General features: G+C 38.9%; 1 protein-coding gene across 3 annotated transcripts; it reads left to right on the plus strand.

Moving 5' to 3' along the window:
• Positions 1 to 366: 366 nt before the first annotated feature.
• UTP15 (UTP15 small subunit processome component) lies at positions 367 to 14106 on the plus strand. 3 transcript variants are annotated; one of them, XM_016214435.2, is made up of 13 exons: positions 367 to 457; positions 1696 to 1868; positions 3065 to 3157; positions 3255 to 3439; positions 4633 to 4811; positions 5378 to 5503; positions 7095 to 7230; positions 9496 to 9580; positions 10429 to 10578; positions 11281 to 11382; positions 11766 to 11899; positions 12077 to 12135; positions 12877 to 14106. In XM_016214435.2, the coding sequence occupies exons 2-13, from the start codon at positions 1779 to 1781 to the stop codon at positions 13110 to 13112; spliced, it is 1575 nt and encodes a 524-aa protein (XP_016069921.2). In that variant the 5' UTR covers positions 367 to 457; positions 1696 to 1778; the 3' UTR covers positions 13113 to 14106. The 3 variants fall into 3 exon arrangements, with proteins under 3 accessions (XP_016069921.2, XP_016069923.2, XP_087671536.1); XM_016214437.2 differs by lacking the exon at positions 12077 to 12135 and having other exon boundaries at positions 12877 to 13011; XM_087815410.1 differs by lacking the exon at positions 367 to 457 and having other exon boundaries at positions 596 to 1868.
• The last annotated feature ends 3554 nt before the right edge of the window (positions 14107 to 17660 follow it).

Consider the following 17660-nt stretch of genomic DNA (forward strand, 5'->3'; position numbering starts at 1 on the left):
CTTGTTTTGACCACGACGTCACTTCCGCTTTCTTCTTTCGGTTTCTGGACCCAAAACGGGCCGCCTCCCAGCAGCCGAGAGGCTTTCCAGGTCCTTTCCCGCCGCGGCGCTGCGCCGCGCAGAGGCGGCGGAGACCCGGTCGCTTCAGGAGACGACTCGGCCGCGGCTGGGCTCTGCCAGGCCCGGGTCTGGCCCTCGGGCCCCGCCTCCTCCTCCCCATCGCCCCGCCCACCTGACGGGCCCCGCGACGGACGTAAGCAGGAGTCCCGCGAGCCTGTGCGTGACGTCATCACCAGGCGACGGCCTGGCTGCTCTCCGCGCCGCGCGTCCTGGCGACTCCGGGGGATCCATGTGATCTGCTTGGAGTGATCCGAGCAGCCCAGCGAGGGGCCTGGCGGAGTCCAAGGAATTCTCTTGTAGCCCGGGTGTCTCGGCGGACCCTCGGGGCCCCGCGGAGGTAGGTGAAGGCGGCTCCCCTTGGGGGCGGCCCAGGCTCGCGGCGGGCCTGCCTTGGTAGCTGGCATGCTTCTCTGGGCTCCCAGTCTCCGCCGAGTGGCTAAGCTCCGTAACCTGCCCACGGGGATCCCCTCAATTCTCTTCGACCCGGTCTTCCTCCTTTACGATCACATCCTTTCACACTGACTATCGTTACTCGTCCCCGGAGCAATCCGCGCCTTGAGAGGCAGCGGGCAGGTTTCCATCTCTGTCGATGCTTCCGAGGTTCCCACCTTTTCGAAGGCTCCCTCCTCCGCCCCCGCCTTTGCGCGCGTCTTAAGTGGTCAGTCTGTTTCAGTATTATACTTCAAAGCCCAGCTGAAATGCACGCTTTGAATCTTCCTGGGAGCCGCCCAGCTGGAATTAAAAATCTCTTCTGAACTCTCAGTACTTTATACGTTACTTATAGACTATATTTGATATTTTGCATTATAGTTTAGTACCTGTTATTCATTTAGTCCCAATTTCTCAGGCTCTGACCTCTCCCTGGTCATGCTTTTACTTTTCATTTTCTCATCACTTCTTGCCTCCATGCCTTTGCACTGTGTTGTGCTCCCGCCTCCACCAGTGCTGCTTTTCACTTTAATCTAGCAAACCACTGCTACTGCTCCTCGGTTCTAACTTCTGAAGTTTTAAACTATTTCTCCCAGGACACAGGTGCTCCTTTACCTGTACTATAGTATGGGACAAAGTCTTGCAGGCTAGATCTGGCCTGGTGCTTGTTTTTGGATAGCCAGTGAGCCAAGAATGATTTTTAGAGATAAACATTTGCAGTTTATTTGATGACAGGAAACACTAACTTGGAACCTGAAGTAGGTGAAGTATTCTCCTCTTCCTCCAGAGAATCCTATTTTCATAAATAAAAAATTTTACTCATAACTATTTTGGGGGTTTCATTAGTAAAAAATTGGAAATTTTCTTTCTTACTATATAACTAACTACATAATATCCTCTATTTTGCCTGTTGGCCTGCAAAGCCTAAACTATTTATCATCTGGCTCTTTGCAGAAAAAGTTTGCAGAAAAGTCGACTCCTGTTCTATAGCAGTGTTTATCTTATAGACACCACTTGTGATTTTAATTTTGTGTTTTCCAATAGAACCCAACACAATGCATCCTTTCCTTCATTCTGCAGAGTGAAAATCATAACTGTATATATAGGTTTATGAATAACATGTATAAAAAATGTTTTCTTTTTCAGACGAAAGGCAGTGTCACTATAATTATTTCTAACATCAGTTTCAGACCTTTTACTTTTGGATAACAGTCCAATTATATGAAATTATGGCTGGTTATAAGCCTGTAGCTGTTCAGGCATATCCTATACTTGGTGAAAAAATCACCCAAGATACACTGTACTGGAACAACTATAAGGTAAGTATTTTTATCAATTTCTCCAGCATGTGTTATACTTTGGATACTCTAGTAGAGAACTAATGACTAAAAATAATCTATCTATCAGCAACTTATAATTTGGGCAGAAAATTTGATATCATATATTTTCTTGGAATTTTATATAAAAGGCCATGCTTCTTAATCAGTTTAATCATACAAGTGCCTAGCACAGAACAGATGATTAATCAATGATGAATTAAATTTTAGAATTTGAATCTCATATGCAAGAAGGTTTTATTTGTTTTTTTCCCCTTAATCTAAGGAGTGATACAAAATTCTTTTAGACTATAAAGACTTGTAGGTGATTTTTTAAAAAAGATGAACAACTAAATGGGGAAAGATTGGGAGTGGGAGGTTAATGCAAATAGAAGTTTAGTGTATGTGCTGCCAAAGAGCATAGGAAAAAGAAATTTAAATAGCCAATAAATATAAAGATATTGAAAGAGCTTCAGCTTTACTCATAATTAAAGAAATGCAAATTAAAACAATAATTTGGGTGCTGCTTTTTATTATATTGGCACAAGTGAAAAATTTTGATCATTACTACCTGAGGGAAAGATTGATGCAAACTTTCTGGAGGACAACTTTGCATTATCTAACCTGATAAAAATACTTTTCAGACTTGTAAATTCCACAGCTTGAAACTTGCTCAGTGAATATGCTCCCCCAAATTTGCTAAGATATGTGTATAAGATGCTCATTGAAGTATTATTTGTAATATTAAAAATCTTGGAAAAGCCTGTGTCCATTAATAGTGGACTGGTAAATTACGATGTATCCTATAATGGATGATAAATCTCATATTAAAAATTAGCTAAGATGTGGTATTAAATGAAAAAAAGCAAGGTGCAGAGCAGCCTGCATGGTATGATCTTTTAAATATGCAGTTCAGTGGATGCTGGTATAGGCATAACTCCCCCCCCCCCAGTAATAACCACAGAAAATTCCACAGCTGAAGAGAATGAGTGGGGTACGACTTTCCAACCATATACTTATTTACTTGAATGGCAACAGGGATAGGATAGGGTGATGGGATTTGGACCTTTTGCTTTGTAAATGTTACTAAGAACAAAAAAAAAGGTCAATAAGGTATTATATAATGCTTAAATAGGTATTACCACTTGTAACACTGTTAATACTGCAGTTGTTAATATTCTGTATTATTTTTCATCAAGACCCCTGTTCAGATCAAGGAGTTTGGTGCCGTGTCAAAAGTAGACTTTTCTCCACAACCTCCATATAATTATGCTGTCACAGCTTCTTCAAGGGTAAATATGATATTAAATTTATTTTTGTTTTATATAACTTATATTTACTGCTGATGTTGAGCCATCTGGTGAAATAACTATGTTTTTTACCTTGTAGATTCACATTTATGGCCGATACTCCCAAGAACCTATAAAAACCTTTTCCCGATTTAAAGACACAGCGTATTGTGCTACTTTTCGACAGGATGGTAGATTGCTTGTGGCTGGCAGTGAAGATGGTGGAGTTCAGCTTTTTGATATAACTGGGAGGGCTCCCCTCAGGCAGTTTGAAGGACATACTAAGTAAGAGACCATTTTAAAAAGCCTCTATTTGTTTTCTGGGCTTTGAATAAAACATAGATTATGTACCGTTATGTACTTTACTTCCTGGTGGTTCTAATTCAGAATATGTATCCTGGTTCAGTCCTAAGGTCCAGTTTGATGGAGCTCATGAATTCCCTAGAATTGTATGTGACATTTTAGGAAATGGATGTTTATCTAGGGAGACACCTCAGTGAGCTCTGTGACTCAATTGAGATTATAAACCACTGATCTAAAGGTAGCCTTACAACTGTTAATGACTTTATAAGCCTGGACTGTATTAGAAGTTCTCATTTTGAAGTGAAGTTGGAAGGTAGATTTTCTTTTTTCTTGGATTTAGTATTTTGCCCTTGATAAATTGAACTGTCAGGGCAATTTTATATTATAACTTTATTTCAGGGTTACCAATGTTTTGCTGTAATATGCTATTGATTTAAATTCTCAAGAGTTGTTTTTTTTTAATTTTTAATTTAAAAAAATTTTTAAATTCTCACCTGAGGATATTTTTTCTATTGCTTTTCAGAGAGGGAGAGAGACAGAGAGAAACATTGATGTGAGAGAGACAGATCGATTGGTTGCCTCTTGTGTAAGCCCTGACATGGGTGGGGGATCATGCCTGCAACTGAGGTTTGTGACCTTGGCTGGAATCGAACCTGGGACCCTTCAGTCTGCAGGCCGACGCTCTAACTACTGAGCAAAAATGGCGAGGGCAAGAGTGTTTTTTTTTATATTGTATTATCAGGATGGTCTTACTTCATCAGTGGAACATGTAAAATAAAACAAACTCACTTAACATTATCCTACTTAGTGGCAAATCTTAGAATTTTTTAAAGAACTACCCATTTTGAAGTTTTTTAAATTAAAGTAACTTTCAACCAAAATTTAGAATATTTACTTTCATTGAGCAGCTAATATGAATTGTTAACATATTAGAAAATATAATTTTAAGGCTATTATTTAATGTTCTTATTAACTTTATAATGCTTGGGTATTTAAAATTTTAAATTAGCTTGAAGACAAAACCTGGTTTTAAAGATTTTCTTTTTCTCTCATGATTTCACCCTGCAATTACTCCCTGAAACTGAACTGATTTTGGAGAAGAGTGTTTTATGTTAGAAGGTGCCAGAAATACAATTTTTTCTTACTTTCTAATACACTGATCCTTGGTCTTTCAGAGCAGTTCATACAGTAGATTTTACAGCTGACAAATATCATGTGGTTTCTGGAGCTGATGATTATACAGTTAAATTATGGGATATTCCAAACTCCAAAGAAATTCTAACGTTCAAAGAACATTCTGATTATGTGAGGTGTGGATGTGCTAGCAAGCTGAACCCAGATCTCTTTGTAACAGGTTGGTAAAGTTTTTTTTTTTTCCTCCTGAAGTTGATAACTTTATTGTGCTAGACTTTAATATGCTTTGGAACTCTTTTGGGATAGATGAGTTTAAAAATTTTTTATAAAGAAATATGTTTTTGTTTATCCAGTTGTTTTATTTTCTTTTTCTTTTGGCATTGTTCTTACTGTCCTCCAAATGTATTTGTAAACATCAGGCGGCCTTGGGTTTAGCACTCTGATTTAAGAGCCTCCAGCAGTCAAGAAACAAACACACTGCAGTCAGTGTTTGTGGGTGCCTTGCAGAGATTCCCAGATGACTCAGTAGTGACAGAGATGAAGACAGGACTAGCTTAAGATTCTGTGTAATATAATATTGTGCTTCCTCACAAATAGTCAGTGGTACCAAAGAGTTTGGAGGTACTGTATCTTTATGAATTTACATATGTGTCTTTTAAAACTGTCATCTAAGCTTTTCTCCTTTTAAAATTTATGTTAGAATACACATACAAGCACATACACAGATATATAGTTTTTGTTGTTTTGAGTAGTGAAACTCACATAATATAAAAATTGACATTTTAGGGTCATATGATCATACTGTGAAGATGTTTGATACGCGAACAAACAAGAGTGTTATCTCTGTTGAGCACGGGCAGCCAGTGGAGAGTGTCCTGCTTTTTCCCTCTGGAGGTCTTCTGGTATCAGCAGGTATTTCTTTCAAAAATTGCTTTCACCATAATTGTTGGTCTTGAATCAGATAATTTCTTTATCAGGTACTTTTTATAATTTATCAGTGTGCACTTGAATTGCCTATCTAGGTGTTTGCTCAAACAATTGATAAGCAGGTCAGGCAAGCTGCTATCATTTCTTGAGTACCTAACGTGAACCAGACACTGTGTTATCACACACGTGTATTATCTCTGATGCCCTAAATGAGCCTACAAGGTAGGTAGTTTTCTCCCGGTTTTGCAACTAAGGAAATTGATAAAAGTTTTAAATAATTTGTCCAAGGCAAAGTGGTAAGTAGATCTGAAGTCCCAGAACTTGAGAGCCTGCTTATGTCCTTAACCCAGAAATCCAGGTTGTACGCCTGTTGTTGTTATTATCTAAGAAATCTGCAGTAGCTTTTGAAATCAATTTCTTTAGCTCTAGAATCAGGCTTGTCTCTTCTCACGTGACTCTTGCAATGGCCTTACCCAGCAAGTAGCCGCTAGTGCCGGAGGCGGCCAAAGAGGCCTTGATACGCTTTTCGTCTAGTGGAGCTGAGGTGTTTTTATGTTGATATAGTGCATTTTCAGAATTATGATGGAAGAAGTGAATTGCCTGTTTTCATTTATCAAGTCAAAGTTAATGTGTTGACTTTAGAAGAATGCACAGGTAGTATGTGTACTTTAGAGTGTATACATGGCTGTGTGTGGCCTTTTTTTTTTTAAAGTCTGATTCCTCAGTACCTATTTGATTTCAAAATAAGTTGATAACATTGTCAGACGGATCTACCTGTCTCGCTGCTGCTTTGAAAAGCAAAAAGTTCAAGATGAATGGGACAATAGGTACCCACCTGTGTGCCGACCTCCACTGTGTCACTGGTTATGTGACCTCGAGCAGTCCCTAACGTCTGTAGGTCTTGAAAATGAGAGGCTGGGTAGGTCAGTGGTTTCAAACTGTAATCTCTCATGAGCTGCCACATGTGAGGAGACAGGGACTGTGAGTTGGGTTCCAGGCCCTCTGGCCCACGCAGGATAGGTAAGATATCTCCCCCTTTTCCTGTTCCACCTGTTAGACTTTTGCTTAATATCTCATTGAAAGAAAAGGTCCTGTATTAAAAAAATTCTTTTTAAACCATTGGATTAAATTCCCTTTTAGGATCCTTCCAACTCTTAGAGTAAAAGAAAGTTATAGGGAAGTTTTTCAGTTTTATTGGGGTTCACAAAATTTTGGGGAAATAAAATCTACATTATTTCCATGGTTTTATAACATTTCTTTTAAAGCATGATTTTATTATAATTTTCTTAAAATAAAATATTTTGGTTTTACTTTTTATTTTACCAGGTCGTTTTCTGTGTACTTTACAAATATGAAATTATTTAATTGTCATAACCGCTCTGTGAGGTAGGAGCTGTTGTTGTTATCAGTTACATACCCAGTAAATGATAGTCAGCTTTGAAACCAGGCAGCCCGACTCTCAAATCTCTCACTTAGCCTCTGTGATGTAGAGTGTCCAGTGAAGAATGCTTTTCAAGTCTTTAAAATTTTTTATCTATAGGTGGAATATCAAACTAATGATTATTTCTTTTTATAGGAGGTCGTTATGTTAAAGTCTGGGACATGCTAAAAGGAGGACAGTTGCTAGTGTCTTTGAAAAATCACCATAAAACTGTGACGTGTTTATGCCTGAGCACCTCTGGACAGAGATTACTCTCTGGTTCACTGGATAGGTTAGCATTTTAAATTTCTTTTTTCATCATTATTAGTACACAGGTGTTTACTGCTTGAGGAAATGAGTTATTTGTGCAGTATTTGTGATAAAATAAATATTTTGCCAAATGATTTCCATGAAAAAATTCTGTTGGGTTGAAAATAGTTTTGATCTTTTATTTACATATAGCACACTTCTTTCTCCTTTGATGTAATTTATTGCTTTAACTTATATACTTAAGGAATTTTAATCTTCACCCAAGGATACTTTTTTTTTAATTGATTTTAGAGAGGAAGGAAGAGAGAGAGAGAAACATCTATCAGTTGCCTCCTCTATGTGCCCCAACCAGGGATCGCGCCTGAAACCTGAGTATGTGTCCTGACCTGGAATCGAACCTGTGACCCTTGGATGCATGGAATGATGCTCCTACCAACTGAGCCACACGAGCCAGGGCACACTTAAGGAATTTTATTCAACCATTCAAACATTGATCTTTTTTTCTTTTTTTAAACATATCTTTATTGATTTCAGAGAGAGGAAAGGAGGGGGAGAGAGAGAGATAGAAACATCAATGATGAGAGAGTCACTGATTGGCTGCCTAGCTCGCAACCCATGCATGTGCCGTGACCAGGAATCAAACCCCGATCTCCTGGATCCTAGGTTGATGCTCAACCGCTGAGCCACGCCCGGCCGGGCCAAACATTGATCTTTTAAAACAATCTATATTCTATAGTTTTTTTAAAAATCATCATTGTATATATTTGTATATTTTTAAAAAGTTGTAATGAGTATATGTATATATTCTAGCTTATATTCTTTAAAATTTAGAACATCACGTAAAAATTTCTATGTATTAATGTAGTCCAATATTACTATTTTAAATAGGTATTGGTATTCCATTAGTTAACGTTCTAGAATAGTGCTTTCCAGTGGAAATGCAATGTGAGCTATATATGTCATTTCAGATGTTTTAGTGGCCGCATTAAAAAGGTAAAAAGAACTAGGTAAAATTGACTTAATCTACTGTGTCTAAAATATTTCAGTGTGTAGTCAGTGTAAAAGTTAATGAGAGACTAGAAACAATTTGAGCATGTAATACATGCCTATGATGACAATAATATTTTATAGTGATTAAAGTGAAATATACTGGTGTTTAACAGAAAAAATATTTCTATACTGCCGCAGCTTTAAAATTTAGATTTAAGTTAAGTAAAATAAAAAAAAAATTTAGTTCTTCATTTTCTCTAGCACATTTCAAGTGCTCAGTAGCGACAGGTGGCTAGCACTACTGCAGTTCTAGAATGCACTTATATTCATCTGTTGTTGGTCATTTTAGTTCCATTATTTTTTTCCTTACTACGTAAAGCCTTGTTTTTTCAGCCTGTTTATTAAAAAGCATACATATTTTAAAGCTAGAAAATATTTCTAGAACAAAGGAATTTATTATGTAAATATATATAGCAAATTCTCTCTAATGGTGTTACTAGGCAATTTGGGACTTGATTTTTTTTAATACATCTTTATTGATTTCAGAGAGAGGAAAGGAGAGGGAGAGAGAGAGAGAAACATCAGTGATTAGAGAGTCATTGATCGGCTGCAGCCCACAACCTGGGCATGTGCCCTGACCGGGAATCGAACCCTGATGGCCTGGATCCTAGGTCGACGCTTAACCACTGAGCCACGCCCGGCCGGGTGGGACTTGATTTTTAGATGTGTCCCTCAAAAAGCTAAATGAGTTCACTCTGCCTGCAGTAGTTCTCAGCCCAGAGTGATTTTTATCCCCCAGGGGATATTTGGCAGTATCTGGGGACATTTTGGTGGTTGTCACAAATTGGGCAGAGTGCTGCTGCATAGAGTGAGTAGAGGCCAAGGATGCTGCTGAACACCCTGCAGTGCACAGAGCAGCCGCCACAACAAAGACTGACTGGCCCCGCTGTGCCGCAGTTGGGGAAGCCTGCTCTTTCAACTGGGGGGAGGGCGGGACTGGACGGACTTGTGTTAATATTTGGTCTTCACTCTCAAGTGTTGTCCTCAGGAACAGTGGTTCACGGTCTTCCTTCTTGAAGGGTGGCTGGTCAAAGTCTATGCAGACATGGCTAGTTCTAATAAATAGTTCTTTTTGAAAGAGATTTAGTGGCGAATTAACGTGTAATTAATATTACTGATCATTGTTTATCTTCATGTGTAAATTTTAATACTCATATACTGAATTTTCCAAAATAGAAAGTTTGCATTTTATATGCATTTCCAAGATGGTTTCTGACAAAGCTTTCTTTTTTACTAGGAAGGTGAAGGTATATAGCACAACTTCCTACAAAGTAGTCCACAGTTTTGATTATGCAGCTTCAATTTTGAGTCTTGCACTTGCAGTAAGTACTTTTAATTCATTTTAAATTAAAGCTTTCACTAACCTTGCCTGTTAAATGAAACTAAAATGGAATGTTAGGGTTTATCTTTGTATTTGAATAGGTCTTATTTTCTTCCTACCACATTAGAGAATTGAAGTAAGACAATTACTAGAATATATGACCTGTCCCAGTGACTCAGCCTGAGTTCAGATTTAGGTCCCATTCACTGCACAGCTTCAAACCAAGTGCGGTGCTGTAGGCATTGTTAACACTAAGGGCAGGACCTGGGAAGTTGATAAATCTCTTCAAAACATTTAACTCAAGGGTTAAGTACTCAGAAAGTCAAATTGGCTTGGGAGGGAGGGGAGGAGAGGGGACAACGAAAGGAAATACGCCCTCTTCTTTGTTGACTGCTCTTTTTGGAACGTCCGTGGTCAAGTTCCGTGAGCCATTTCGGAGGAGGGCATTTGAATATATTATGTAGAAATCTAAATTGGGAGAGGAAATCAAATACTTTCTCGGCAAGAGTGCAGAGAATCATGTCACTACATAATCCTTTTTTTCTCTTAAGAGGATGCAAAGAAAAACCACTTAAGAGTTTTCCAAGATGTCATTAACTGTATAGTATTATAGAAACTTCCAGTGATAATTTATAACAGAAGTTGTGTCAATGTAGTAGTGTCCTAGAGGAGAAAATGATTTGCTTAAGTTTTTGCACTGATCATTGTTAGGCAGAGTATCTGTGTCTGAGTGGAACCTTGGTGAAAGTGTGGATAAGCAGCAGACACGTTATAAACGGCATTTTGAAGAAAAGGTAGGAGCAGCTATGAGTTAGGAGTGGACTGACCTATTTTTCTAATTGCTCTTAGCATGAAGATGAGACGGTTGTTGTAGGAATGACCAATGGAATACTGAGTGTTAAACATCGCAAGTCTGAAGCGAAGAAGGATTCTCTTCCCAGAAGAAGGAGGCCTGCATATCGAACTTTTATTAAAGGGAAGAATTACATGAAGCAACGGGTATTTATGTGTTTCTTTTTTTAAGGTGACATTTGTTAGAGTAGCCAACTCTTGCTCTGCACATTACTGGAAAGTATAGTTTACATGGCCTTTAACTTTATTTTGCTTTTTTCTATATCAGATTTATCTCTAGATTGCTAGATTGGGGACCTTTTAAATAATGGGGAATAAGAACTACTTTATTTAATACCCTGAGTCATAACAATGTTATAGTACTTTCCCATATTCAAAGCCATGTCTTTCATGTGCTATCTGATTTTATCGTCTAAATAGCCCTGAAAAGTGGTAGAGTCATAATGTCCCTGTTGCATCCGAGAGGATGGAGACATAGGCAAGTTGTGACTGACCCAGAATGTCATTACTGATAACCAGAATTATTGACTGGGTCGTAGTATCTCTGCATCTCATTTTCTTTCTACTGAGTCAGACTGCCTGACATGTTAAAGAGAGTTGAAATCAGTAATGTTTTCCCAGAATTGAGGTATTGTGTATGCATTATAAGTTAAAATCACAGGAGAGTAAGATCGCATTGATGTGACACATTATTCCATTTTCGTTTTATCTGTGTTATGGGCAAATGAACATTATTTATGAATAGTTCAGGACTGCTCTGGTATAAAAAATATTACTATGAAAAAGTTTACTTTGAATGAAATTCTTTACAGGTGTTGATTTTTCTCTATAAATTTACTTTTAATGCAGGATGACATTTTGATCAACAGGCCGTCAAAAAAACACCTAGAATTGTATGACAGGGATCTGAAAAATTTCCGGATCTCCAAAGCACTTGATAGAGTCCTTGAGGTGAGTGAGGAGTGTGTGTGTGTGTGTGTGTGTGTGTGTAAAATACAGTTTTCTATTAAGACTTAATTTTTTTAGAGCAGTTTTAGGTTCACAGCGAAATTGAGGGGAAGGTACAGAGATTTTCTGTATACCCCCTGCCCCCATATGTACACAGCTTCCCCTTAACAACATTCCCTCCCAAAGTGCACATTTATTACAATTGATGAACCTATAGGGAGTATATTTTTAAAAGAATCATTTTATTACTTGTCTTGTGCATTACCATGACTCAAAACTGTGAAGGTAAAAACTTACTTAAGTTTGGCAATCGTTAGTAAGTTCCAAGACTATAATTTTTCTTGTGTTGTCTTGTCTGCTCATGTTGACTCTGAAAATATTTCTAGCCTAGTTGTACAATAAAGACACCTGAGATTACAGTTTCCATCATAAAGGAGCTAAATCGAAGAGGAGTTCTTGCAAATGCCCTTGCAGGTCGGGATGAAAAGGAAATCAGTCGTGTTCTTAATTTTTTGATAAGGTATGTTTCATGTGTATGAAGCACATGTATTTTACATGTAAAATCCTCTATCCCCAAATGAGAGACATTTACTTTAGTTTGATCTTTGTAGAGAACTGATAAAAACAACTCGGTAAATCTATTTTAAAATTAAAAAAAAAAGTTGGCAAGTTTCAGTAAACAGTTTTTGCTTTGTAGGAATCTGTCTCAGCCGAGATTTGCTTCTGTTTTGATCAATGCTGCTGAAATAATTATTGGTAAGTAATTGTTAAAACTTGAAAAATCCTAGCATGCTTGCAAACGTGAGATGTCAAAATATGAAATCAAATTTGGAACTCAAAAATATCTTGTTTTTATCAATTCTTCAGTGAAGATTTTTATGGAGAAAACAAATGAGTAAAATGTCTACAGTGGTTGGAATTCTGGGAACAGGGTTAAGATAATTAAAGAAATTTTTCTTAAACATCTATAGTGACTATGACTATTTTTTAATGGGAAAAAGAAAATAAGTCAGAACTTCCATGCTCTACTTTTTGTAACTATTTCTTTTTTGTAATACATTTTTAAAAATTGATTTTTAGAGAGAGAGGAGGGGAAAGGGAGAGAGAGAAACATCGATCTGTTGCTTTTTGTAACTATTTCTTTTTTGTAATACATTTTTAAAAATTGATTTTTAGAGAGAGAGGAGGGGAAAGGGAGAGAGAGAAACATCGATCTGCTACCTTCTGCATCCCTGCACTGCGCGTTGAGCCCGCAACCCGGGATTGAACCAGCAACCTTTTGGTGCACGGGACTAGGCCCAGCCAACCGAGCCACACCGCCAGGGCTGAAATACATTTATTCAGATGAATCGTTTACTTTCCGTAAATTATAAATTATAAAATAAGCACACCTTTCAGTGTTTTTACACATAATATTTTAATACATTTTCTAAATATTGTTCATTTATTGTTTAGAAAGATATTTCTAGTTAATGTGTTTTCTCTCTCTGTTTCTAGATATATATCTGCCTGTGATTGGCCAGTCACCTGTAGTTGATAAAAAGTTTTTGTTACTTCAAGGACTTGTAGAAAAAGAGATTGATTACCAAAAAGAACTGCTAGAAACGCTGGGGATGATGGACATGCTTTTTGCCACCATGACAAGGAAAGAGAGCGCTCTTGCTCCTGATGGGCGTGTGGGGAAGACCAGGATAGAGTCCTCGTGCCGGCCTGACGGCGCACAGAGCTGCTGACGGGGCGCGTTTGCTCTGCTCACTGCTGGAAAGAGAATAGGACACAGTAAAGGAAACTATTTACAGAAGCAGTTTTATGGAAGAGACTGGAATAACCATGATTGGAAAATGAGTATCTGTTTTGTGACATGGTTTTCCTTGTAATAGTTTGAATTATTTCGTGGCATCTTTGGCTGGAGGATCTCGGTTGTCTTGATCACAGTGCATGTCCACCTTGGACAAGTTGATAGTTTTAATGCAGCCAAGTCCTGTTATCAGCATATGACAGACATTCAGAACTGGAGAGAGTTTCAACTGGAATCCTGCCAAAGGAATGGGGCTTTATTTTTTAATCCTATCCTGGAAAAACCAAAAACAAAAACAGATGTCAACAACAAATAAATTATTTCTTTAATCAGTGCCCTTGGGATTTCTGGGCTCAGCTGAGCTTGCCACCCCTCCTCGACATCATCACTTGTCTTAGGTCACAGGTTCTGCTGCAGTGGGTAATGAGGCTGGAGCTGTTCCAAGTGGCAAATCAGTGGCCAGCTCTGAATAATGACACTAGTTAGACATGTATTCAGAGAGTGATGAGGCAGATTTGATACCTAAAAATTGTGCTCTACCCCTGTTCTTTTTTTTATTTCTTTAATCTTGACTACCCTATTGGAGCAAGATCTACAGAGAGACCTTATTAGGACCATGCTTTTATTCTCTTTAATAGGCAACCTTTCTACCAAGTTTTCAACTTGCTTCAGGTCAGGGGAATGATAAAATTTGCCATTTCTCTTGTAATAACTAACCTTTCAGCCTTTTACATATATGTTTGGAACTTAGAGTGCAGCTACCTATCTCTCCGGAAATTGTTTTCTCTGATCTACATTTAAATTTTTTTCTTTACACAGTTATCTTGTGTTTCAGAACCCAAGCCAGAGGAGCTTGCTTTGGAAAATTGCTGTATTTTTTTACAGTTCAGTATAAATCACATTTTTAAATAAAGAGATTCTTACTTTTTGTTGGCCTTCTGAGATGTATCAATTGCTGATGGACAGTCACTGGCTGCTCTCACACTTGCTACCTCTCTCACCTTCCCCCAGTTCCTGTCCCAGCTCAAGTAGTTAAATATCTAAGCAAGCATGCCTTGGGCTGGATGAACCTTTAATTAAAGGGAGGTTTTGTAATGGGAATCTCCTCTTGAAATTCAGATTTTTTTTTTAAAGCAGAAAAGTATTTCTGTGTTCCGGTAAAGGCATATGCTCAAAAAGGGGGTCATTTCCCTTTAGGGGTCTAGTTTCCCTTTCCTGAATTGATTTAAGCAATCATACAGCACAATGGCTTGTAAAGAAACCAGGAGTTTGCTTCCCTGAGTAATCATGACATTAGTCAAGGTCAGAAACTGTTCATGTTGAGAAGGGTTCATTTATATAAATAAATTTGTATTTAAAAGCTTTTTAAAACATTGAACTTTATAAGTATGTATACTATTAAAAATTAGAAGTTGAAATTCTATCTAGAACTAGTTGCCCTCAAGTGTATAACCTGTGACAAGTTACTTGATTGTCCCACACGTTACTTGATTGTCATTACAACCGCCCAGGCTTGGTCCTCCCCTTCAACACTGAATTCACTGCAACAGTCAGTTCACGCCCGAGTCCCCCAGCTCGAGTCCCTGTCCCCGCACTGAGCGGGCCTGCCTGCTGGGCTGGGAGCCTCATTCCCTCCTCCGGAACTTCACTGAGGGCTGCAGTTGGATGCTGTTGGCATTTCAGTTTCCCACTTCCTGTTTGTTAGAGATTGCTCCCTAGTGGCACATGCAGCTCAGCCTCACTCTTTTATGCTGGCGTCCTATGTATCAAGTTAGCCAGTTTCCTATCAGCAGGCAATTAGTTTCTGTTTTACAGTCACAAGCAATGCCTCACTGAGCAAGCTTTTACATAAACTTGTGCATTCTGAGGAGTGCTTGCTGGGGTAAATGAGGATGAATTCTGACCTAGAGAGCAAGTCTTTGTTCCCCACCGCAGCCTTTATTGGGAATGTCTCATCCCCGCTGCTCATCCCCATCTAAGGAAATGCCACCCGCCTTCTCACTCAAGACCCCACTCACCAGCAGCACTTCCAAGATGTATTCCCTGGAGACCTCAGACAGGGTGCCTTGTATTCCACAGGACACTTAGTAATTATGGGCAGGGGCTACTAGTATTCCCACTCTGTGCATGGTGACCCTGAAGTGACAGACTCTAGGTGAGTTGTCCAAAGTCAGGCAGCAGGTTAGCGACAGAGCTGGGACTTGCACTCAGGCAGCCTGAGAGTCCACATTCTCCCCGTCGCAGGAACAGCATCTCGTATTCCAGAAACGTGGAACATGTTCTACCCTCCGTGGTATCTTGACTTCACAATGCCAAGTTGGTGCTTAGTGAATACATGCTGAGCGAACAAATAAAATGAACAAATGGCTATTGGATCCAGCTTGGCAGTTCACATGAAAACAGCAGTTTGGTTACTGTGTGCGAGCTGAAATTATCATTTTTCTGAGAGCTACAACTCAGTGTTTCTGGAAGCGTTCCTTAACACCCACTGAGAATTTTAATCAAGTGAAAGGTTTAGTTTCCAAAATATCTAAAGAACTCATAAAACTCAACACCAAACAACCCAGTCAAAAAGTGGGCAGAGGACCTGAACAGACACCTCTCCCGAGAAGACACGAATAGCCAATAGATATATGAAGAGATGTTCAGCTTCACTGGCTATTAGAGAAAAGCAAATCAAGCTACAGTGAGATGCCACCTCACACCTGTTAGAGCGGCTGTTACCAACAAGACAAGCAGTGACAAGTGCTGGAGAACGGTGGGGAAAGGGGAGCCCTCACTGCTGGTGGCAGTGCAGACTGCTGCAGCCACTGTGGAAGGCAGTCTGGCGGTTCCTCAAAAAATTAAGAACAGAGCTACATACGACCCAGCAATCCCTCTCCTGGGTATGTACCCGAGAAACTCGAAAACATGTATTTGCAAAGATACATGCACCCCTATGCTCACTGCAGCATTATGCACGGTGCCAAGACATGGAAACACCAAAGTGTCCTGCGATAGAGGACTGGATACAGAAGCTGGGACACACGTCCACGATGGATACTAGGCCATAAGAAAGGATGGAGTACTGCCACTTGTAACATGGGTGGACCTAGAGAATATTATGCTAAGTGAAATAAGTCAGAAAAAGCTAAGAACCATATCATTTCACTCATATGTGGGATATAAAACTGAAACTCGTGGACACAAACAGCAGTGTGGTGGCTGCCAGAGGGAAGCGGGTGGGGGGGTGGAGGGGTGAAGGGGGTCTTAGTATATGGTGATGGGAGAAGATATGACTTTGGGTGGTGGGCACACAGATAATATACGGATCTTGTAACATAGAAACCCACACCTGAAACCTCTATGTCCATATTAACCACTGTCACCCCAATAAATTTAATAAAGTGTTATAAACAATGAAATAAAAACAAACTCCGATGCCTAATACTAGAAGACAGTGACAATAAATAGGGATGTCAGATGAAAGTTAATAAATGTTTGGGAAATAGTATGTAAATTAAGTCATTTTTAAGTGAGCTTAGCGCAAGTTATCTTTGAATTGAGGTCAGTGCCTAGCTCTGCTAATTTTTTGTGCATAATTTTTCAAAAATATAATCATAAATATCTAAAAAAAAAGAAACTGAAGCCGTGCATTAGGGCAACTTACCTTAGCTCACCATTTGTCCACGAGGTGGCAGTATTATTTGGAAAATCATGATAGACCTGCTTTTCCACAGCCCTTTCTCTGAATCAAGTTGGTCTTCCTAAGAAGCGAGTTCTCTCAGAAAACCACCAAAATATTTGGTTACTGCTATGTTGATAAAGTGGGTTCAAAACCCATCTATAATTATTAGATGCTAACCGGTAATATGGAAATAAATCTCGCCAGGGCCCTCTTTGTATTAAAGATTAAATTTTTTGACAATGTAGAATAATGGAAAGAACATGAGCTTTATGATCCAGGCAAGTCCCAGCTGCTGTGGGCCTCAGCTTCCATATCTGTCAAATGGGCTAATATCACCTCCCTTGCAGGACTGTTGTGAGAGTAAACGCAATGATGTATAAAAAGTGTCTTACCCGCCTTACTGTGTTTTTCACGTGTCTGTGATTATGGAAAGTTGACTTGCCCAACACCGGTTGGTAGCTTTTTCTTAGTTTCTCTGATTATTAACATCATTTGGCTCATTGAGATAAGTGTTGAGTTGAAGTTGTCTTTTATATAGAGGAAGTTTTGTAAGTAAATCATAAAATGAGGGGTGTAACTGACTTGAGACAGACTGCTTAGAAGCACTTTGAAAGTAAATGGCATGATTTGCAATATGTACAAATAAGACAATCACTTATTCATGAAAGTAAGATGCTAATTCCCATAAAACCACTAGGGTTGTAGTAGAAATTACAAATAGAATTGTTTGTCTTTAAGCATATTTATTATTGCAGACTTTTCTTCATTCAAGTTAACTATATTAGCTCAGACTGTGTGATGACTTACTTTATTGAC

Source organism: Miniopterus natalensis, chromosome 3 (genome assembly GCF_054644295.1).
Source record: "Miniopterus natalensis isolate mMinNat1 chromosome 3, mMinNat1.hap1, whole genome shotgun sequence".
Classification (NCBI taxonomy): domain Eukaryota; kingdom Metazoa; phylum Chordata; class Mammalia; order Chiroptera; family Miniopteridae; genus Miniopterus; species Miniopterus natalensis.